This window comes from Diceros bicornis, chromosome 16, assembly GCF_020826845.1.
Source record: "Diceros bicornis minor isolate mBicDic1 chromosome 16, mDicBic1.mat.cur, whole genome shotgun sequence".
Taxonomy (NCBI): Eukaryota; Metazoa; Chordata; class Mammalia; order Perissodactyla; family Rhinocerotidae; genus Diceros; species Diceros bicornis.
The window spans coordinates 11,059,219-11,084,722 of NC_080755.1; the positions used below are offsets into that span (position 1 = coordinate 11,059,219).

Sequence of the window (25,504 nt, forward strand, 5' to 3'; positions counted from 1 at the left end):
GCTGACCATTAAGTACTATGCTGACCCAGGGGCAACTCCTAGTGAGCCATGCTTAAAAATAAAAGCAAGGGGCCAGCCCGGTGGTGTAGCTGTTAAGTTCGCGCATTCCACTTCGGTGGCCTGGGGTTCCCGGGTTTGGATCCAGGCACGGACCAATGCACCACTCATCAAGCCATGCTGTGGCGTCATCCCATATAAAGTAGAGGAAGATGGGCACAGATGTTAGCCTAGGGCCAATCTTCCTCAGCAAAAAGAGGAGGATTGGCAACAGATGTTAGTTCAGGGCTAATCTTCCTCACAAGAAAATAAACAAATGAAAACAAGAATTTAAAAAAGAAAAAAAAATGAGCAGAAACATCAGAAGCCACACATAGCAAGGGAAGTACACTCAATAGAATTAGTGTAAACAAATCACTAAACAAATAAACAACAACAACAACCACCCATTGCAAGGGAGAGAAGATCAAAATCTAGAGTTCCTATGATGTATTATGTAAGATGTCCAGTTTACAAGAGAACATTATAGAAAGCAAAGAAACAGGAAAGTGTGGCCTATATATGGAGCGGGGAAAGGGGAGCAGTCAGTAGACACTGTTTCTGAGGAGGCCTAGATATCGGACTGAGAACTCAAAGACTTTAAAGCAGCTCTTGTAAATATGTTCAAAGAAAGCATGTCTAATTAAAATAAAGTATAATGTCAATGATTTATCAACTAGAGAATATCAATAAAGAGATAGGGCTTGTAAAAAAGAACCAAATGGAAATTCTGGAGCTGAAAAGTACTGAAATAAAAAATTCACTGAAATGAAAAGCAACAGATTTGAGCTGGCAGAAGAAAGAATCAGGAAACTTTGTAGATCAAAAGAGATTCTCTAACTTGAGAAACAAAGGAAAAACAATGGAAAAAAATGAACAGAACTTCAGAGATCTGTGGGACCATCAGCACTACGAAAATATTTATAATGGAAGTCCCAAAGGGAAAGGGAGAGAGAAAGTGGCTGCAAAAATATTTGAAGAAGTAATGGCCACAGACATCCCAAATTTTATTTTTGAAAAGAAAAAAAAAAAAGCCAGTAATCTACACATCCAGGAAGTTCAACAGACTCAAACAGGATAAACACAGGGAAATCCACACCTAGACACATCATGGTTAAACTGATGAAAGACAAAGACAAAGAAAATCTTGAAGGCAGCAAGAGAAAAATTATTCATCATGTATGTACAATAAAATGATCAATAAGATTAACATTTGACTTCTCATTAGAAACAGTGAAGGCCAAAAGATAGTGGGATGACATATTGAAAGTACTGAAAGAAAAAAACTGTCAACCAAAAATTCTACATCCAGCAAAACTGTTCTTCAGAAATGAAGACAAAATAAAGGCCTTCCAAGATAAATAAAGACAGAGATTAAAGACAGAGATTTCATTGCTAGCAGACCTGACTTAGAATAAATATTAAAGGAACTTCTTCGGTCTAAAAAGAAGTAACACCAGTTGGTAACTTGAATCCACACAAAGAAACAAAGAGTACCAGTCAAGGTAATCATGTAAGTCAGTATAAAACAATCATGTAAGTCAGTATAAAAGGCAGTATAAATAGGTTTTTTCCTCTTTTCTTTTCTTAACTGATTTAAAAGAGATTTTATGGGGCCCGCCTGGTTGCATAGTGGTTAGGTTCACGTGCTCTGCTTCAGCAGCCCGGGGTTCGCAGGTTCAGATCCCAGGTGCAGACCTACGCACCGCTCATCAAGCCCTGCTGTTGCAGCATCTGATATACAAAATAGAGGAAGATGGGCACAGATGTTAGCTCAGGGCCAATCTTCCTCACCAAAAAAACAAAAGAGAGAGAGTTTCATAAAACAATGATAACTTTTGTGACTGAGCTTATAATATATAAAGATGTAATACATATGACAATAATAGCACAAAGGAAGGGGAGAAAATGGAGCTATACTGGAGCAAAGAAGTGACACCAGATGGTAACTCAAACCCACAGAAGAACATGAAGAATATCAGAAATGACAAATATGTACCACCTATAAAAGACTATATAAACATATTTTTCCTTTCTTCTTTTCTGTTGAAACATAAGCTTGTATAAGCAATAATTATAGCATTACTATTTGGTTTATAACATGTATAACATTAATAGCACAAAATGAGGAGACTTAATTGGAACAAAATTTTTCTGTTTTACTGGAATTAAATTAGTATTAATCTGAATTAAATTTTGATAAATTAAGATGCATATTGTAATCCCTAGAGCAATCACTATGAAAATATACTAAAGATATATGTTTTAAAAATCAAGAAAATAATTTAAATGGTATCCTAGAAAATATCTGTTTAATACAAAAATAGTAAATGGGGAACAGAGGAACAAAAAAGATCTTTGACTTATAGGAAACAAATAGCAAAAATTGCAGATGTAAATCTAACTGTCTCACTATTGGCATTAAATGTGAATGGATTAAACAATCCAATCAAAAGGGAGAGATTGTCAGACTGGATTTTTTTTTTTGATCTATATACTGTCTACAAGAGGTTGAAATTAAAAGGATGGAAAATGATATTCCATGCAAACTGAGACCAGAACAAAGGACTACAAATTATGATTCCATATATATGAAATCTCCAAAAAAAGGCCAATCTATAGATAGATTATGGTTGTCTAGTGCTCAGAGTGGGAAGAGGGAGTAATTGCAAGTTGGCCCAAGGGATATTTTTTGGGGATGGTGGAAATGTTCCAAAATTGGATTGTGGTGATGGTTGCAAGACTGTAAATTTGTTATAAATTATTGAAATTCACTACAAATCAGTGAATTCTCTCACTTAAAATGAGAGAATTTTACAGTATGTGAATTTTACTGAAGTAAAGCTGTAAAAAAAAAAAATCAACACCCAGAATTTCTTTAATCTGATAATGAATATCTATAAAAAGCCTACATAAATCCTTGTACTTAATGGTGAAATGTTGAAAGTTTCTCCCTTAGATTAGGATGTTAGCAAACATCGTTTATATTCAACATTATAATAGAGATCCTAGCCAGTGCCATAAGGCAAAAAAATAAAAAAAGATATGCAAGGAGAAAATAAAACTCATTATTTGCACATAAGTTGATTGTACTGTGATGGTCTCTTTAATGTTTCACCTTCAAATGTTAATCAAGGTGTTGCAGTGAACCATTGTGAAAGTATTTTCTAGATATGATTAAAGTTCATAATCAGTTGACTTTAATAAGGGAGATTATCCCAGAAATTTCTTGTCTCCTACTGATTTTGCTTTTCTGGTTGAACCTTGACTGACACAGATTTTGGTACCAGGAGTGGTTCTATAGGAACATATTCTTAGGGATGAGTTTGCTGAATGAACAGGTTAACAATTAGCAGTTATAAGTTAATTTATCAAGGTTACTAGATACGAGGAAAGTATACAAAAGTCAACTGTATTTCTGTTACCAGTAACAATTAGAAAATCAGAATTTTCTAAAATTTTATTATGAAAATTTTCAAACATACAGCAAAATTGAATATATTTCATAGTGAACACCCACATAGATACCACCTAGATTCTATCATTAACATTTTACTCTGCTTTATCATATAACTATACAACTATTCATCCATCTTATTTTTTTATGTATTTCACAGTAAATTGCAGGCATCAGTATATAGTAGTCCCCCCTTATCTGTGGTGTTGCCTTCCACAGTTTCATCTGTGGTCAACCACATTCTGAGAATATTAAATGGAAAATTCCAGAAATAAAGAATTTGTAAGTTTTAAATTGCACTCTGAGTAGCATGATGAAATCTCATGCCGTCCTGCTCCGTCCCACCCAAGATGTCAATCATCCCTTTGTCGAGTGTATCCATGCTGTATACACTACCCACCCTTTAGTCCCTTAGTAGCCATCTGGATTATCATATCAAGTGTCATGGTATCACAGTGCTTGTGTTCAAGTAACCCTTATTTTACTTAATAATGACCCCAGAGACAACCTTATTATTAATTATTAATCTCTTACTGTGCCTAATTTATAAATTAAACTTTATCACAGGTCTGTATGTATGTATAGTAAAAAATATAGTTTATATAGGGTTCAGTACTATCTTGCAGTTTTAGGCATCCACTGGGGGTCTTGGAACATATCCCTTGCAGATAAGGGGGGACTACTTCACTTCTCTTTAAATATCTCAGCATGCATATCATTAACTAGAGTTTACTATTTGTTTACAGTTTTTTCTTTGGAGATAAAATTTACATAAAATGGAATATACAAATCTTAAGCAGGTGTTTGTTGAGTTTTAATATGTATACACCTTTGTAACTCAAACCTCTTATCAAGATATAGAATGTTACTGTAATTCAAGAAAGTTTCCTCATGTGCCTTCTGAGTCAATCTCTGCCCTCACTCTGTCAGATTTTTTTCCATCAGAGATTAGTCTCAAATTTTGTATAAATGTATTCATACAGTGTGTGCTCTTCATGTAAGACTTGTTTCACACATCATAATGCTTTCGACATTCATCTGTGTTGTTTTCTGTAACAATAATTCATTCCTTTTTATTGCTGAGTAGTATCCCATTGTGTAAATATATTCCAGTTTATCTGTTCTCCTATTGATGGATGCCTGAGCTGTTTCCAGTTTTTTATAATTATAAGTAAATCTATTAACTTTCTTGTATAAGATTGTCTGTGAATATATGTTTTCATTTCTCTTGTGTAAATACCTAGGAGCAGAATTGCTAGGTAATAGGGTAGGTACATGTTTGGTTTTATAAAGAATCTATCAGATCTTTTTTCAAACTAGTTGTAACATTTCTCATTCCTATCAACAATGTATACAAGTTTCAGTTGCTCCATGAGCTCACCAGCATTTGGCGTTGGCAGTCCTTTCAGTTTTAGCCATTCTGGTGGGTTCATAGTGGTGTCTTTTTGTTGTTTTAATTTTTATTTCCCTGATATCTAATGATGGTAAGCACTCTTCTTTTGAAACAGATCTGTTGAAATCTTCCCATTTTTAATTGAGTAGTTTATATTTTTGTAACGAGTTACAGGAGTTCTTTATATATCCTGGATGCTAGTCCTCTGTCAGATATATCTTGTGAATGCTTTCTTCCAATCTTTGCCTTGCTTATTCATTTTCTTATTGCTGTCTTTTGACTAGAAAATGAAAAACTATTTAAATTTTTATATAGTGAAAAATGAAAAGGCATTATTACATTAACATAAAAAATAGCAACTATCTAGATATAAATCTAATGAAAGATGTACACAACCTGTACAAAGAAATTACAAGTTATTAAATTAAGGAAGACCTAAATAAATGGAGAGATCTTCTATGTTCATAGTTTAAAAGACTCAATGTTGTAAAGATACCAATTCTCCCCACATCTATTTATAAACTTAATGCAAGTGCAATAAAATACTTGCATGTGTGTGTGTGTGTGTGTATGTGTGTGTAAATTGACAGACTGATTCTAAAACATATACAGAAATGCAAAGGGTGAGAATAGGCAAGACAATTTTAAAAGAACAAAGTTGAAAGAATTACATCCCCAGTTATCCAGGTTTATTACATAGCTATACTAATTACAACAGTTTAGTATATGTCCAAGGGCAGTCAGACGACAGAATGGCAGAAAGACCCCACACTCTTATGTTCACTTGGTTAGTGACAAAGGTGACACTGTAAAGCAGTAGAGAAAGGATGGGCTTTTAAATAAATGTTTTTTCAAGGATCAAGTTATTTAAACCTTTTGTTTGTTGAGGGCTCTGAGAGCTTCGGAATGACGGGAGATTTTATAAATGAGTCTTTCATGATAATCATCAGTGATACATCTGCTTCACTTCAAACTAGTATATTTAGGTATAGAATATTTTTTTAACTTGGAGGTTGTGGGTAGGAAATGAAGAAAAATGGATAGATCTTTTTGCTTCATGGAGGCCGTTGTTGTTTTCCTTCTTCTGTCTTTCTCTGACTGGCTAATTCCATGCAGTTCACTTGGGTAAGTGTATACTGAGCCCCTGTGCAAGGGACTGGCAGGCGGAGGTTCTAGTGATGATCAGTTTCACATGGGGGAAGTTTTCAAGTTTTAGCCTAACAGGCTAAGATTTTGATTAGTTTCTTATTTTATATATATGTACCTGATAAATGAGAGTGGAAATTCAGCTACTCATATTTAATCATTCAAAAACTGAGTATTTTTTTAAAAATTTTTACTCTTATCAATATAATGCCACTTTCTAATTTCTTTAAAAACATATTTTTGTAATATGCACAAAAGATTTTCACACATGGTCCATCTGTACCTGAAGCACTATGCTGAGAGGTTTTTAATTTACTCCTCAGGTTTAAACTACATAACTATACCATAGTAATCCATTTTTTTCTGTACGTTTGTGATGCTGATGGTGGGAATTGAATGGCTCAGCCAAATTGCATGTTACTCAGAATAGTAAGTTATAGAAGTGTAAAATATTTCAGTTGACTTTTTTCAAAATGTTTGAGTGAATGCTTTAATTCTAACAACTTCAAATAAGTCACATTTAAAAATAAAGATGTAGGCACATGTGTATGGTAATGGATTGTAATTAGTCTTTGGGTGGTGAACATGATATAATCTACATAGAAATTGAAATATAACGATGTACACCCAAAATTTATATAATGTTATAAACCAGTGTTACCACACACACAAAAAATAAAACCCTAGGCAGGAAATAAGCATCACATTTAATGGATTTTTTAATTTTTTATATTTATATAAAATAGATATTTTGTTGATATATTTATCAACAAGCCTGAGTTGAATCCTTTTAAGAGACTTAATGAATGGAAATGGTTAAATAATGGTTAAATAAACTGAAGTCTCTTTTATTATTTAAAAGAAAAAGAAAGAAAATGAGTGTAAATTATGCCTGTGGACAAATGACCATTCATTAAAACTGGTCATATTTTATTAATGAATGGTGTAATCCAAAATAATACTGTATCTTTCAGGAATATACAAATAATAGAGAAATGAATAAAATAACATTGTAACCTGGAAATGTAAAGCAAACAAGAATCAGAGGGGAAATATGTATGCTATTTATAGTAACAAAAACAGAAAGCCCCACTACCAGCATATTTTATATACTACATGAAATAAATTTATGTTAAAGCAAAAATCAGAGCAGTAGTTGAAAGATTATTTCAAAAATACTGCTTAAAAAATCACACATACACAAAATGAAATTATTCTAAAAAACAGAAAAGAATTAATAAAGATTAAAATATATATCAACAAACTAGATGGCAAATAAACAGAAGAAACAATAATAAATCCAAGAGCAGGTTTTCGCAAACACAGGTTAAATAGATGAACCTCACACCATTCTATTCAGGAACAAAAAAGAAAAAACAATATCAAAAATAAAATGGTGATAATCCACAATTAAAAAGAAAAGGGAAATAATTATAAGATACATGCTATAACTTTATGCTAATAAATTTCAAAATCTGAATGAGAGAAAATATTTTCTTTGAAAATAATTAACCAAATTTAATATAAGGTAGAAAATCCAATTCATTCACTAAGCAATCTAACAAACAAGCAAATGAAACAATCAAAATATTCAACAAAATGAGATTTAATTCAATATATTGAAAATGACTAAATGCAATTCTATGCAGCTAAAAATTTTTTTAATTTGGTTACAAAGCAATATGTATAATAGATTCCACATATATATATATATATATATATTCCTAAATTGATATGATATGACACATGAAGGAATCTTAAGATATAAGAATGTAAATGTTAGTGGTATTTTCTCTAGGTGGTGAGATTTTAAATCATTTTTCTTTATATCTCTATTCTCTTTGTGTGTGCATGTGCACACATACGTGTGTGTAACCTGTAAACTTTTTTTAATGAAGAATATTGTGTAAAAATAAATAAATAAAATAACAATAAAGATGTAGAAACTTAACATCTTTTATTTAGAAATTATTTCTTTAAAGCATTGTAGCTCAAAAGTAAGATCAAGTTCTGTAACTGACCGTATTTACTTAATGGTCTACTATTTGTGTTCATCCAGAAATCATTTATCATCACAGCTGAGAGAGCTTGTTTCAGGATGTATTCTGTATTTATATGGAAGTAATGTTGCTGACCCAGCAGCAGAATGGTATTTGCATAAAGTTACTTTTCCTCCTACTAGTAAGGATTTTCACGGACTCACATCCATAGTGTCCTGCCATCTCCCTTGTCAGCACTGATGCACATTTTGTAATTGGGAACAGGATACAGTTTCTGACTAATGAGGAAACTGAAGTTAATGTGCTTACTTGGGGAATGGAACTTATAACGTTGGCCTTATTTAATCCATTCTCTCGACCTTGCTGTTGTGATGGAAAGAATATTAAAGTAAAAGCATATGAAAAATAGCTTGAAAGATATTTATTATCCTGTTCAGGAGTAGAATAGAAAGTAATAGAAAAGTCTGATTAAATTGTTTCATGCAACAAGGATTTTTTAAAAAATCTTCTGTAACATGAAATACACAGGTAGGGAGAGGTGCCACGTTGGCCTCTGGCTCTGCTGCTAGGTTACATGCCCTCCTTAAACCAGGTACGGTACTGGCAATCACAACCTTGGCTTGGCTCAAGCAGCGTTTACTCCTAAATCTTGCCGTAGGCCAACCTGTGACCTCATTCAAGGCTGGCAGGTAGGGCACGGGAAAGAAGACGGGAGAGGATGTGTAGGCCCCAGCAGGCTTGTCAGACACCCTGAACTTGGATAGAGTGGTGGCATTTGGGGAGGGGACTCAGTCTGAGAGCAACAGTTCAGGTTCTTTTTTATTTTTTTAATATATTTAACTTTATTTCTTAGTTGACACAAAATAGTGACATTGACAAAAAATCAAAACTCATAATATACAGCTGCAGTGAAGAATTAATGACTAACTGATGAATGACTATGAGCAATTAAAATAGTATTTAAGATTGGCGAGTACACAAGAAAACTGCCTGGGCCTTGAAATCTTATAATTCAGATAAGAAAATACTTGAAAAAAGTTTTACCAAATTTTATAATAATTCTAAAATTTTACATGACATTTCTAATAACAAGTTGTAAAACATAAAGAAACATTTCTAACCTATCAAAATGAAAAAAATCAACCATTGATACTGGATGAATAACCAAATTATCTTTTTCTTCTCTCCAATAAAATTGATATTATAAAATTATTAGAATATAATGAGGTAATCAAAAAGTAGGTCAACAAAGTGGGAGGAAAAAGTATTATAGAGGTTTTCCATATAAGACTGCGAAATAAATATGACAAAATGGTCGTAACTATGCCTTCTGAGCGGTCAGAATGTGATTTAGGTTGTTATTTTTGTGGGTTTCTGGGGTTGTCTTAAAAAAAATTTTTTGGTAACACATTGCTTTAAAAAGAGAGGACGTTAGAGGGGTTGGCCCCGTGGCTTAGTGGTTAAGTGCACGCACTCCGCTGCTGGTGGCCCGGGTTCGGATCTGGGCACGCACCGACGCACCGCTTCTCCGGCCATGCTGAGGCGGCGTCCCACATACAGCAACTAGCAGGATGTGCAGCTACGACATACAACTATCCACTGGGGCTTTGGGGAGAAAAAGGGAGAAAAAAGGAGGAGGATTGGCAATAGATGTTAGCTCAGGGCCGGTCCTCCTCAGCAAAAAGAGGAGGATTGGCATGGATGTTAGCTCAGGGCTGATCTTCCTTACAAAAAAAAAAAAAATATGTCCATAGATTGGTCATCTCGATAAATACTTTATTTAAAAAAAAAAAGAGAGGACATTAGAGCAGGAGTCAGAGAGAGACCCAGGCTCTACAGAAACTCTTCTACTTACTAGTTCTGTAAGTTCTGTAATGTAGCAGATACCCTCTTTGCTCTCAGGCTGAGTTTTATCTACAGAATATGAATTGTGTCACCAGTCTTTCCTATTACCTAAGTTTTGTACAAGGACAAAAATAAGAGGTAAAAGGCTTTTTAAATTATAAAATAATTAGTTAACTGTAGTAGTATTTATTCCAGTCCCATTCATAATTTTAGAAACTTCTTATTGGAAGGGATGTATCTCATATATAAATTCCCAAAATGATAGAACTAAAGTGAACTTGGATTTTCTTCAATTCTGCATAGTTATTTTTGCTTTAAATCACACAGCCATTTACTCTCCATTTTAATGATTTGAAATGCATCCTTGGTAGAGCCGGCTTACAGTACTACAGTACAGATTACTTCAGTAATTTTGTGACAAATGTCAAGATAACAGCTGTACCCAGAAATTTATCATGATAATCCTGTATTCACAGGAAATCTTCTACTTTTTGTCTCCTTTCAGGTGAATGGTGATATTCCTCCTCGGTTAAAAAAAAGTGCTCATGAAATCATCCTGGACTTCATCAGATCAAGACCTCCTTTAAATCCTGTATGTAATTTGACATATTCCTCTTGACTGGAGATTGCAGAATGAATTATTCTCTTCTAGGATGTAATCTCTAGAACACAGCTCTTAAAGTGGTTAGTTTTTACACTGAGCTTTTATTCTCAGAATGATGAAGCCCAACTGTGAATTACATTTAAGTCACAGAAAAATACATAAAGTTTTTCAATACAAGGTTTTTAGAGTGTTTTAACTCACAACAACCTGGGCCACACACCTCCTAGAGCGTCAGCTAAATGTAATACCAGATAGTTCCTGGTGTGGAGTGCCCTTCCTATTTACTTCATAGCGCTAATACTCTCCTTGATTAAATCATCATTTTGATGCTATTTTACAGTAAATCCACCCTGCTGAACATCTACTTTCATATTAATTATCCTTTTCTGTTAACAGGGTTCTTTCTAGTGACCACAGAATCAGAATATTCTAATCTGGGTGAATGTTGGTTTGTGTTTCCTCTGTTCCTCACTTCTTATCCCCTTGCCTCCATAAGGGGTGCTCACCAAAGCCTCTCAAACCTGTGTGCGTTAATTAACTGGACAGGGAATCGTATTTCTTTCTTAGTTTGTGTACATCTAAAGCATAATTAATGATCCCTTTTATGAATCTTTATAAAAGAAGGGAAAGAGGCCACCTAGGAAATGATTTTAAGAAGGCAGGTCACAGTAGAGCAGAAAGAGCATGGAGTCAAATGAACCTGGATTTGCACACCAGCCAGCTCCAAAACTTAGCAACCACATGTCTCTGAGCAAGTTAATCAGCCTCCTGGAGCCCTTTATTTCCTCAACTATAGAGTGAAGATAATAATAATAGTCTAAGAAGGTTGTGATGACTTACTCAAGGCTGATAGTTTCGAAAACAATAATAGTAATAGGTAAAGTATAGCTTACATTTCAATTGATTGCCTATCATGCTAGCATATAGGGAACATAATTATAACTTTAGCAAAACTGTCTCCTTAACATTAGTTGAGCACATATTACTAAATCACTGTAAAATCCAATAATCTCCCTATTGCTTTAGGAATCTTGATAATGACTTGAAAATGGTCTTTTATCAAGCAATTTGCAATCAATAAGATATAATTTCATAATACTGTACTGTATGAATGGACTTCAGTATAAATTATTTAAGGAAAACTCCTCAAAGTCGCTAGCCATTACGTTTTTTTTTTTCAAGGTCTCAGCCAGAAAACTGAAACCCACTCCACCACGGCCACGGAGCCTCCATGAAAGAATATTAGAAGAAATCAAAGCAGAAAGAAAGCTGCGGCCCGTCTCACCAGAAGAAATTAGACGTAGCAGATTAGGTGAGACAGCTGCTTACCACACCCATGGTCTAGAGTCATCCCCTTGAAAAAGTGTCTTTATACAACCAGCCTAGTGAAAAATAATGGTATAAGGGTGCAAAGTAAGGATAGTCCGTGGAGTTCTCATTCCCTGTTCATTTCTTTCTCTCTATCTCTCTCTCGCACACACACACACCCCCCCCTCACACTTTCTTGAACTTTATACTTGAAATTCATAGAATAGGAAATTCTGTCCCTATATGATACTGAACTGTATGAAAGCATCATGGCATAGTGGAAAGAGCTCTGCCAATCTCTAAACCGTGGTTTTAGGAGAGTCTTTACCTCTCTGAGCATCGACTTCTTCGTCAGCAGAAGGGGGATAAAAATTCCTCTAAACCTTCATTATGGCTTTTATGTAAGAATTAAATAGGATCATGGTTAAAATACTTTATAAATTGTAATACATATACAAAGATATGTTATTTTGCTTTAGAAATATAGATGATAGATATATAGTTTTATTTTAAGTTTCTATTGTCTTAAATATGGGTTTAAAGATATGGCATTATGTAATGAAAGCATCAATTATCTGATATCACTTAAGTTATTCCCAAACTTCCTTTATATTTATTATATTTAATGTTTTTTAATGTGTACTATAAGCACACATTGATTTTGATTTATAGCAAGACCGTATTATAAAATGTTTGTAAACTTCTTTGTTTATACAGCTCTCCTCTAATTTGTGAGATTAAAGATGCCCAAAGAATTCAGAGAAACTTCCTTTAGGAAAATACTTTATAGTGGCACCTGAACAGGAAGGGAATCAGTCTGTGATACCACATTCTCCTAGTTTTCTCCTCTGATCTCTTTTTTTTTTTTTTTTCCACTTTCAGACTCTTCTTGGTCCTTCAAGTTTCTATCCTGGGCTCACTTCTCCCTGAGCCACCACACCCTTTTCCATGGTTTTTGTTTCGAGCTGTCTTCCAGCTCCCAATCTACAGGACAGATTTCTCTAAAAGTGCAGACTCATACATCCAGCTGTTGGCTAGATAGGGACACCTCATTTCCTGCAAATAAGACAAGCCCAACATGTCCACAAGTGAACTCATCTGCTTTCTCCCCAAACCATCTTCTCTTGTTTCCCCATCTCCGTGTGTCTAAGACAGAAACCTCAGCATCATCTTTGACTCTTAACAGGCAAGCCCTGTTGATTTTACTTCTTCTGGGTCTTTCTAGTCTTCCTCTCTTTTAGCTCAACAGCCACAATCCTAACCCAGGCCGTCATCTTCTCTTGTCTAGTTTATCACATTGGCTCTGACTGCTCCTCCTACTTCCAGCCCTGAACTCTTAAGTCATTCCATATTGATGTTCTTTGTTTGACTCTCGGCCCTTGTGTTACATTGTGACCTTCAAGATGGCAGGATCCATGTCTGTCTTGTTCATTGTTGTGTCCCCAGTCCCTAATACAGGGACTGGGCTCTAAAAAGTAATCCCATAGGTGTTGAAATATTTGCAAGTACCTTCCAGTTACAAAGCTACAGAGTAAAAGTTGTATCAATTTATCCCTGTCTAATTTTTATAGCAGCAAATGTTGTCTCAGCAAATGTTTAAAGCATACTAAATGATAAATCCATATAAGCATTTATATAATAATGAGCCAAAACATATCAATCATGTGACCCAAGAGTTCTTATCCTGGGATTCCTTGAATGGGCTTGAGAAGGGTCTATGAATCTCTTGAAATATAAAAAAAAGTTGTGCATATTTTACAAAATGTATGTATGTGCATTTTTCTGGAGAGAGGACAGTAAGAACCACCATGGAAAAATAAGGAAGTGGTATTGTAGAATGGTAGTTGCTAAGACTAGAGTTTTTTTTAATTATTATACCTTGAGAGGGAATAATGAAGATAATAGAAAAGATTTCAATGAAACTATAAGGTAAAACAGATTACCATGAGAAAAGTAAGCTTCATGATTTACAGGAGTAAAGAGTAATTTGGCGCCGGCCCCGTGGCTTAGCCATTGAGTGCGCGTGCTCCGCTGCTGGCGGCCCGGGTTCGTGTCCCGGGCGCTCACTGATGCACCGCTCCTCCGGCCATGCTGGGGCTGCGTCCCACATACAGCAGCTAGAGGGATGTGCAGCTATGACATGCAACCATCTACTGGGGCTTTGGGGGAAAATAAATAAATAAATAAAATTATTAAAAAAAAAAAAAGAGTAATTTGGTTAGGGATTGTAAACTTCAATGGAAGTACCAATAGAATTGAGAAAGGAACAAGACAGGTATAATGTGCTTATATGGTTTGGATGATATCTGATATGATAGTTCCTTCGTTTTTCCCATAGTTTTTTGAACCTTTATTTACTCTTAAACACATACCAGCTATTGGGGTACAGAAATGAACAAGGTGTTGTCCCTGCCCATAAATGCTTACAAGAGAGTGACTCTGGAGTCTGATGCAGTTCATGTTGCAGAAGATATACATGAGTGTTAACAGCAGCCAATCAGAAGGCGTTAAGTGAGGCTGTTTGAGGGAATTGAAAAGAGAGACTGGCAGTCCTTGAAAGCATCAAGGGAACACTCTCACATTGCGTGGAAGGGTCATCACAAACCCTTGTCACATACATATTCTTCTGTTTCAATTTAAACAAATTAGATACTAACTAGCCAGAACCCTACATTAGAATATCAATTTTATGTTGAGTATATCTTATTATTTTATTTTAACCTTACAAGTTGGTGTTTCACAATAACCAGAATTGAACTATTATAGAAAGTGATTATTCTATGAGAGTCTTAACTCTAGAGTTCTGCATTCAAACTGATCTTGAACCTTAATTGGAAAGTAAGGGATTTGGGGTCATTATTTCTGCAGCTCTATATTGGTTCTTGCTATACAATTTTGCTTTGGGGAGTTTGGTTAGAATAAGGTTGGCAGGGCCGGCTCCGTGGCTTAGCAGTTAAGTGTGCACACTCCGCTACTGGCGGCCCAGGTTCGGATCCCAGGCGCGCACCGACGCACCGCTTCTCCGGCCATGCTGAGGCCACATCCCACATACAGCAACTAGAAGGATGTGCAACTATGACATACAACTGTCCACTGGGGCTTTGGGGAAAAAAAAAGGAGGAGGATTGGCAATAGATCTTAGCTCAGAGCCAGTCTTCCTCAGCAAAAAGAGGAGGATTAGCATGGATGTTAGCTCAGGGCTGATCTTCCTCACAAAAAAAAAAAAAAAGAAGAAGAAGATTGGCAGTATTAGCTTGAAGAAAAGTTTCCCTAAATATTTTTTTCCCCTCCATGTAATTGCAAGTAGAAACTCACTGTAGAAATGGGGAAAATGTGTAAATGTTTAAAGAGGAAATGTTACCCATAATTTCATCAGCCAGAGGTGTCCTCTGTGAATCTACTTGTGCATTACAAAATGGAGACAAAAACTATGTACAGTATTCTGCTCTCTTCGTCTAACATTGTATGTGTCATGAACATCTTCCCATGTCATTAAATATGACTCAAAACGTTATTTATAAGGACATATCCTAACATATGGCTAAATTGTGTTTTATTTACCTATTTCTCTATTGTTTTACAGGCTATTTCCATTTTTTTTGTATTAAGTCTGAAATTACTATTCTTGTGCATCAGCCTTTGTTCATATCCGATCATTTTCTTTTTCCTAACATCTCATAGTGTATTGAGATTTGGGGTTTTAAATATAAATTGTTCCTTTAAAAGCATCTTTATCCTAAACACCTTAATTGCTGTGATGCTTGATTGTTGTCCTCTTCTTGGTACAGAGAGCTTGGAAAAGATCTGAACATCATCTTCCAAGAAATAATAGCATCCCTTTCTTATGCAACAGTCAGTCTTGTTTCAAAAGATACATTCATGTGCCAGAAAAGAGCAGAATGAGAAGATATTAGAGAAGAGTGATGAGTGCCTTGAGAATATGTGGCATTTTATTTGCTATACATATCAGGGAAATCTGGAGTAGATATTTTTGAGTTTAGAAATGTAGAATTTTTTGAATGGTGAGTAGAGGTTTATTCTTATCAATCTAAAATCCCTAACCACTTTCCTATGAGATAACTAAAACATAGTAAAATGCTTATTTAAAAGTTACATCTTAACTTGTATATTAGGATGAAATACTTAAAATATTGTCTTCTGATCATCAAACAATAAGTATGATTGTTAACAAATAGTTGCTTTATTTGCCTCATTTAAGATACACATCCCCTTTGTTGACATATGTGCTTTTTAAAACATCTGCATATGATTGTGACATCTTGCTAAGTTGTGTTTGGGATGTAACTCAATGCTTTTCCTTCACTTCATTTTTTTAAATGAAAATTGTTGTAAATAAAAATTATTCCTATGAAAACATCTGCAAAAAAATATATTGAGAGATACTTAGAGTCTATTAAATTTAAGTGTTAGAACTCTAGAGGCAGTCTACCTGGACAACACTAACTGGGGAGACATTCTGCCTGATATGCCTGTACTTCCATCCCTGCTGTAGACCTGAAGTTCTGTTCTCTTCTGACCACAAAGGCACCTGTCCTCCCTGGGCCTACGTCATAGAATAGATGGTACTGGTAAGAATTTTGGGCTGCAGTGAAAATAGATAATTCCCACTATCATGAATACCCAAATTCATCAAATCTTTGTAATAACTTTTTTTAACAGCTTTATTGAGATATTATTTACCTACCATAAAAATTCACCCATTTAAGGTACACAATTCAATAGTTTTTGGTATATGTAATAAAATTTTAAAAACAAATGATTTCAACAGGAAAGAAATAATTTTATTCTTAAGAAATGATATTTATTGAACTTTTACTGAGTGCCAAGCACTGTTCTAAGCACCTTTTTTTGTATGAAGTCATTTAATCTTCATACCATTCTATGAGATAGGTACCATTATTCCCATTTTATAGATGAAGTAACTAAACCACAGAGCGGTTAAGTAACTTGCCCAGAATCACACTGCTAGTAAGTGGCAGAGCTGAGATTCATACTCAGGCATTCTGGCTCCTAAGGCCTCTCTCAGCTGCTGGGTTACACTGCCTATATAGACAATGGACAGTTATTGACACATTGTGATGCTGCTAGTTCCTGAATGAGATATTTTATAAAATGTTTCACCTTTTTTTCAGAGAGCCAAATTTTCATCCTGAAATAAATTATCGAAGAACATATTTATTCTAATATTTAAGTTAAAAATCCTATACTATGATTCTTTAAAATATTTGTATCTTTGTCACGCTTTCATTTTTAACGTTCTTTAAAAGTTTTTTTTTCTTTTATTGTTACTCCATTTCAAGTCTTAGTGACATAATTGAAACTAGGACTCATGGTTTTATTGTATTTCAGGTTTTTATTCACTGCCTTCTGCCTTAAAGTCTGAAATGTGCCACTACAGGTCTTCTTTAATCCTTCTCCTTTTTCATCCTCCCTGTATATTCCTAACAGCTGAATTATTTTCTTTTTATTGTTTGTTTTCTTTTTTCAGCAATGCGGCCACTTAGCATGTCTTACAGTTTTGACTTGTCAGGTAGAAAAAAAGCACTTTCACACCTGACATGGGTTTTGTGGTCTGTGTGAAATACATTTCATTCATCTGCTTGTTCAAACATGTCAAAAAAGAAAATTGAAAGGCTTCTTCTAAGCTGTGGTCAGCAAAATAAAATTCTTATTTGAAAACAGTATACTTTAAAAAATTAAAACTACAATAAATCTGTTGCCTACCCAGGGGGATTGTGGAAGAACCATTATGCCATACCTATGGTTAGGGAATATGGGTGCCCATCCTTATGGTTGCCGTCACTCACCCACACTTTTCTAGAGCAATGATGTAAAAGTCTAAAACAGAACTTTGCCTTAAGAGAATAGAAAAAACTTTCAAGAAACAAAGTTTTGACACTTCTTATTCTCTAAGCATTCAATTATTCAAGTAGCTAAACTCAAAACTGTCAGCTACCTCAGAGGACCACAGCTGTCAGTTGTAGCTGACACCTCAGTTGATGGGCAACAGCTGTCTTTTGTATCGGTGCTTCCTGAAGATAGATCCTAGTCATGAATGAGTATGAGTGCTGATTAAGAATATAAATACAGAAGAGCATTGTAATGGCTTTGGTTGTAAAATATAATTCTGTGTCCCAGGTTTGTAGTAAAACTTTAGACCTCTTCTGTTAAATAGGATTAATAGTGAAACAAGTAACTATTAATGACCAAATTTGATCTGTAAAATCAGCCCCCTTTCTAAATTGGGTTTTTAAACCAAGTATGAGCGAATGTTCAAACCCAACTAAACCCAATAAAATATTTTGCAAGTTAGAATTTCTAATTTTGGAAGCTGCTATTTTGAACGTAAAATGAAATAAGATGTTGGCACTAATATTTTCTTCCAGAATTTTCTTTTATATGCCTTGGAATGCCTCTTAAGATACAAAGAATTGTTGGCTTACCTTACATACAAATTCATTTTTAAAGAGCAAGAGAGTTCTAGTATCATAGTCTGTCTCTAAATATTTATTATCTTCCCATTGCTAAACTGTTTCCCAACTGGTTTTTAAATTTCTATTTATTTTTGTAGATCTCAGGCATGACTAATATTTGTGCTTTCAAGAAACTCGGGTAAATATTTTACAGTCTTCACTTACTACTTTTTACTGACCACTGAAGAGCTTTTTCTATTTTCTTTATCCATTTGATGATTTTTATTTTATCAACCATTTGCAGAGTAACTTTGTAAAAAAAACTTGGTCTGGAAAATAAACTCAGAAATGTTTTGGAACATGTACGTTACTGCTAATCTCCAAAAGTTGGCAGTATGTATTACAGACACTCTTATCTCTTCTAAATATCTACTAAAGATTTTTCCATCAGTTGGACTGCACTGGAGTGGATGGCTACCTAAAGACGTTGACTATTGGCTAACATAAATTAGGCACAGGTGGCTGATCTAGATGGTATGCATGCCCACACACACATTATACATTAGGTGTATTTTGTGTTCTTATAAGGTTATATGATGGGTTCTGTGTTGGAAGAAAGCTCTTGGTACTTAACCTCCTTGATGTAAAAGAGTAACAGAATTTTTATTTGCTTTCGCTGCTTATCATTTGCTATAATTTATTTCGTACCTTAGTGTACTTTATGATTTCCACATGCTTCATTCTCATGCTACTTATATGTTTTTTCATTGTTGCATTTTGACTAATAAATTAAAATGTCCTAAATTATAAATGGAAAGATTGATCCATTCTTCTAACCTAAATGCAAAGATTGGAATGCATTTCCTAAGTTAGAAAATTAACAAACTAAGGCATAAACATTTAAACATGTGTAGGTAATGCCTCTGAACTTGTGTAGAATAAGACATAATGAAGTATGTTCTGCTGCTTAGTTATGTCTTAGAAATATTAATGCTTAGTGGAAGATCTTAATGCATTCAACATTAATTAAGGTAAGTATAATTTATTTTTCCAGTGCAAGTATTAAATATAATATATATTTATATATCTATATAAATCTATATCCCAGAATCTATATCCCAGTCATATTTTCTCCAACTAAGTAAGGGAGCAACGAGGTGTATCTAACACATAAAGTTATTACATAAAGTTTTTACTATCATGGTTATGCATTTTAGATTCTGAACCTGAGGCATGTGACTTCCAAAGCCATATCTAACATTTTAAATATTTTGCTTACTTATAAATGCCACTGGTTTTTTCCTCAAGAAATGATGCCTTATATAGAAATAAAAAGTCTTATCCAAGTATTTGGTTTTCTCACTTGAAACATTGAAGTAATAATGAAGTAATAATGTTCATTTGAACAGAAAATATAAGTAATCAAACTACTTAAAAATATCTCTTAAAAATACGTTCAGGGGCCAACCCAGTGGCGTAGCGGTTAAGTTCTTGTGCTCCACTTCGGAGGCCCAGGTTCGCAGGTTCGGATCCTGGGCGCGGACCAACGCTCCACTCACCAAGCCATGCTGTGGCAGCATCCCATTTAAAGCAGAGGAAGATGCACACGGATGTTAGCCCAGGGCCAATCTTCCTCAGCAAAAAGAGGAGGATTGGCAACGGATGTTAGCTCAGGGCTAATCTTCCTCAAAAAAAAAAATGTTCAATTGGATCTTTTACAAATGTGTATATGAGATAAAATCACACACAGTATTTAGTCTTGTGTGTGGAGATCATCCTGAAACCTGACTGTTAAATATTTTTTTAATTAATTCTATTTATCTCAAAGCTTTGAATTTAGAACAAGGAGTTTATTTCAGTAGTTTTAGTCAGTGAACTCAAATATAGTTATCAATCTCATAGCACAGTGGTTAGACAATAAGAGAGCTATTGGGCAATTTCTCAAGTCCTCTGCAATGAGCATGAAGTGCGCTGGCAGCCACTGTCATTTAACAGTGTTCCCTAAACTTCAGATACCACCCTCATGATTTCTATCAGACTCAAGTGCCACCAGTACTATTTAAATTTTTTTAATCTACCATAAATGACTTTTTAAAATTTCTTAAGCAAAAACATCCATAAAATCATGTATCTGATATAGTAGTTATGTATTTTTTCTGAAACATTAAAATAAATATATAACTATTAAAACTGTTTCAGTGTTCCTCCATGCACTATTAGTGGTTTCATCCTTAGGGAAACTCTGACTTGGTAGAGTGTGAGACCCACCTCAGGAAGCTGATTGTGGTGTTGTTCTCGCTCTACCTCCAATTTGGGAGTGGGCTGCTATTGGGGAGATGGTGGGAGCCTCACTTGGAATGTGGATAGCTAAGAGGGGTTAAAGATGTGTGCATTTTAACTTTGTGCTTTCTCTTCAAAGGCTAACTATTACAACAATGTGAAAAATTCTATAGGAAGTGTATACAGTAAGATACACTATAGAATGAGATTTTTTAAAATATACTTCAAGACCATATTTAAACACTTATTATCTTTTTTCTTGAATGGGAATTAATCAGTTAGCCCAATCACTTCCTCATTTTCTTTCTGGAAAACTTTGTTTTTTTTTTTTTTTGGTGAGGAGGTCAGCCCTGTGCTAACATCTGCCAATCATCCTCTTTTTGCTGAGGAAGACTGGCCCTGGGCTAACATCCGTGCCTATCTTCCTCCACTTTATATGGGACACTGCCACAGCATGGCTTGACAAGTGGTGCATCGGTGCACGCCCGAGATCCGAACCCCGGGCCGCCGTAGCGGAGCGTGCGCACTTAACCGCTATGCCACAGGGCCAGCCCTGTACTCTATACTCTTATTCTGTACTGTGTACTCTATACACTGTTCTATACTCTATGCTCTTTACTCTCTGCTCTGTACTATATATTCTGTGCTCTGTACTCTATACTGTATACTATATACTCTGTCCTCTATACTCTATATTATATACTCTGTACTATATACTCTATATTCTATAGTCTGTACTCTGTATACTTCATGCTCTGAACTCTGTACTCTATACTTTGTCCTGTGTGCTGTGTTCTGTACTCTGTGCTCTGTCCTCTGCTCTGTACTGCCGCATTTCTTTCATTTGTTGTATTGCCTTTCCATCCAGATTTGAACTCTGAATAATAAAAATTAGTTTTATCAGAGGGAATGTATCCCAGATTCTTTGTGTTCATGTTAAATATGTTTTTATGAGTATACATTATTAGCTTTTTTGATTTTTAAATCAAACCATTTTCAAATCTTACAGCCATACGCCTAATAGGCTTTGTGCATACCATCACTTTGATCCATCTAGCACTAGCTCTGTAGAGGCTGTAAAGTAAAACTAGCCTCTCTGGGCCTCTAGAAAATAAAGAAGTTGGAGTCAGTTATCTGTAGGATTTCTTCCAGCTTTAAATTCTAATCTTATAAATGTGAATATACAGTTATTCATTTAAAGGCTTTCTTTAATTGAATCTGACAGTTAATGTCTAACAAAAATGTTTTATAGGGGCTGGCTCCATGGCACAAGTGGTTAAGTGCATGTGCTCTGCTGCGGCAGCCTGGGGTTCGCCGGTTCGGATTCCAGGCGTGCACCAATGCATTGCTTGTTATGCCATGCTGTGGCAGCGTCCCATATAAAGTAGAGGAAGATGGGCACGGATGTTAGCCCAGGGCCAGTCTTCCTCAGCAAAAAAGAGGAGGCTTGGCATCGGATGTTAGCTCAGGGCTGGTCTTCCTCACAAAAAAAAAAAAAATGTTTTATATACATAGGCATTGTGGTATCAAGCCTCGGTGTTGTATTTGCATGACATGGAAATGCCATGTCACCTGGAGTGTCTTCCAAGTGCAAGTACTTAGAAAAGTGCTTTTGGTCCACTGATTACCTTTCTTGGCTCAAGAAAAGGTAAGCTTTCGCCTTTCTTTTGCCAGATGTAACTACCCCTGAGTCTCCAAAGAACGTCGTGGAATCATCCATGGTGAATGGAGGTTTAACGTCACAAACAAAAGAAAATGGATTAAGTGTCACACAGCAGGTACCTATACAGCGGAAGAAGCTCCTCAAAGCTCCAACTCTGGCCGAACTAGACAGCTCTGACTCTGAGGTGAGGTCCCACTTCACAAATCTTGACTCTAAGTTCAGGATGCTAATGGTCCTTGACCTAGTTTATTAATCATGTTGTTTCAATTATTGCTTAGCCTCTTTCCATTTTTCAGTCAATAAAGTTAGGATTAAAATTTATTCGTTTAGGGCCGGCCCCGTGGCTTAGTGGTTAAGTGCACGCTCCGCTACTGGCGGCCCAGGTTCGGATCCCGGGCGCACACCGACGCACCGCTTCTCTGGCCATGCTGAGGCCACGTCCCACATACAGCAACTAGAAGGATGTGCAACTATGACATGCAACTGTCTACTGGGGCTTTGGGGGAAAAAAAGGAGGAGGATTGGCAATAGATGTTAGCTCAGAGCCGGTCTTCCTCAGCAAAAAAAGAGGAGGATTAGCATGGATGTTATCTCAGGGCTGATCATCCTCACCAAAAAAAAAAAAAAAGAAAATTTATTCGTTTAGCAGGAAATGAGACAGTGGATTACTTACTGTTAATTAGTAAAGACCAATATAGTGGCCATAGTTTATAGAATAAATTTTGAATATTGATATAGTCTTAGATTATAGTAGGGTTAAAATAAATTGACAATTTTCAAACTTATATTATCCTAAATATTTTTCCCTTTGTTTGGGGGAAGGAAGAAGAAAAACATATTTCCCTAGATTCTTCTCTCTCTAAAATACACACATGCGCACCCATACTGAAACTTGTTCTTTCTGTAATAGTAATACCCACAAACAAGCCTCCAGAAAGAAAACTCTGGTAGTGTTCTCCAGATTCCATCTTTCACCTGCTGCCCTTTGGGGGAAAATCTCACATCCTTCCTGTTTCTTGAAAACATGAAGGATGCTGATGCTTCCCAAATCTCTCTCAAGCTTCTGTCTGCAGCATCAGTAATGTATATATCTCCACTGCTCATTCCTCAAAATCAGCTTATGTAAAGTGAAATTATATTCTTCCCTCCCTTCTCCCTTGCCCCCTGCCAAACCAAGCAACACACACGCACAGCTAACTTCTCATTTTCTGCTTGCTATCTTGGTTGCTGACTCCATCCTCTCCACCTTCATTCAAGTTAGAAGCTGAGGAATTATTCTTTAATTCCCCTCTCATCAGTCTCCACCCCTAATCCAGGCAATACCAAAAATAACGATTTTGCTACTAAATATTTTTCAGACGTTAAGAATAATAGAGAAATATTCTTGTGACAGCCTGACTTCAGTGCACACTGTCTCACACATGCTCTCTCTCTCTCATCAGTCTGCCTGATCTTTCTTCTTCCTAGCTTCCCCCGTTCCATCTTGCACACACCAGCAGAGTCTTTGTCACTCTTGCTTAAAATCTTTTGAAGGCTCCCTGCCACTTACAGGATTAAGTTCATGTTCCCTAATAAGATGCATAAGAGCCTCTGTGATCTGATGCCTGAGACACCACTCCTGCCTCACAGTTTACACTTCAGCCACACTCAGCCTGTTCTTTCCTGCACATTCCCTCAGTCTTTGGCTCTGTGCTTAGCCGTGTCTGCAGTCTACCCCTATGGCTAACTCCTGTTCATCCTTTAACAGTCAGCGTGTACCTCGCCTTCTCTTTTCCCCAACGCCACTAACCCATTAGGACTCCCTTCTCCCTTCCATAATTACCTTCCCATCCCTCTGTTAGGTTAGAGCACCTAACACTTGGTAATATAAGTATCCATTTATTTCTCTCTCCCCGCAGAGTGCAAGCTCCCTGAGAGCAGGGGCTGTGCCACATTCACTTTATATCTCCAGTTCCTGACACCCAGTAGACGCTCAAATATTAAATAAATGTATGCTAAGCTGTGAGAACAACTTAAATTAAAAGAGCATCTAGCTCTGTTCTGTCCAATACAGTAGCCGCTAACCACTGGGACTATTGAAATTTAAATTATATTAAAATTAAATAAATTTAAAACTCAGTTCAGTCACTGTTCTCAAGTGCTCAGGAGGCACATGTGGCTAGTGGTGTCCATACTGGACCCTCACAGAGAGCTGTGTTGGACAGCACTGGTCTACAGATGCAGGGAGCGCTCCTTCCGCTCACACCCACTGACTCATTTTTAACTCCTTTCCTAGTCCTCCTTCACTCACCTCCTGAGGCAAGACCGTGCACCAGGCCATGATGAGATAAATGGGCAGCCTCTACAGTCTTTTTAGTTGTCCTTTTTTTGAAGATATAATGCTAAAGCCCCAAATCCAAATCTTGAGATGATTTTCTAGACACAGTTCTCTTAGTCAGAGGGAGGGCATTTTCGTACACCTACCCATCATCAGTTAGAATATGAAGCAAGAAATAGGTGCTGAAAAGAGAAGTGTTAGAGCTAGGTTTCAGCTAACTCTGACCTTTGTCACTGGCCACTGGTTTAAGCCTGGATGAATCGTGGTTTTTCAGTCAGTGGTAGTAGAAATCTCAAGATTCATGGAACAAAGTGAATAAGCATATTTCTCCTTTCCTCTTCAATTTAAAATTGATATTTTTAAGTACTAAGGAAAGATTAGTCAAAGGTACTAAATGTGGGAATGCCTTATGTGCCTTTTTTTTTAAACTTCTGAATATAGAATTTTAAAACTTCTGAATGTAATTTTAAAGTTTCTAAATATGTCCAACTTTAACATTTAGAAAACACAGGTAAGCAGAAGCTTTTATTTTTGAATAACTATATTTCAAACTTGGGCTTTTTTAATAATCAAAGTTTCAGTAGTTTCTATTGATGAAACTCAGCTTTAATTTAATAGTGGTTGATTAGTTGTGTTGGTCCTAAAAAGCTCCCTTAACTTTAGTGACTTTAAAATTATCTGTCGACTGATTAAAGCCAACTCAGAAGCATGTCTGTAGTAAAGCCTGATAATGAACTAAGGTTTCTACAGACATGAACGAAGCACCTCAAAACCCAAACCAGGTTTCCTTTCAGTGTGAATTAGTGAGGACAGTTGTCCACACAGAACCTACTATAGTTTCTGGCTCTGGCTGTGTGGACAGGGCACAAGAACAGATCCCTCATCTTGTCAGCCATCACATGTCCTCCATCCTATGAGGGGAGTTGATCCTGGGATCTTCAGGTCTCTTCCAATTCCAAAATTTGGCAGTTCTACCCAAAAGTATGAAAGTGGAAAAGACGTTGAAGAATTCTACCTTTTC

The 25,504-nt window shown here is 35.8% G+C and overlaps 1 protein-coding gene across 5 annotated transcripts in view; it reads left to right on the plus strand.

Annotated features, from left to right (window-relative positions):
- Positions 1-25,504, plus strand: part of SPIRE1 (spire type actin nucleation factor 1) — a 242,050-nt gene that overhangs the window by 177,313 nt on the left and 39,233 nt on the right. For all 5 annotated transcript variants that reach the window (XR_009222388.1, XM_058556762.1, XM_058556764.1 and 2 more), the window contains 3 exons: positions 10,383-10,469; positions 11,664-11,793; positions 22,178-22,350. Coding sequence is in view for 4 of the 5 variants with exons in the window: in XM_058556762.1 (XP_058412745.1) it covers positions 10,383-10,469; positions 11,664-11,793; positions 22,178-22,350 (390 nt within the window). In the remaining variant the exon portion in view is untranslated. The remainder of the gene's footprint in view (positions 1-10,382; positions 10,470-11,663; positions 11,794-22,177; positions 22,351-25,504) is intronic.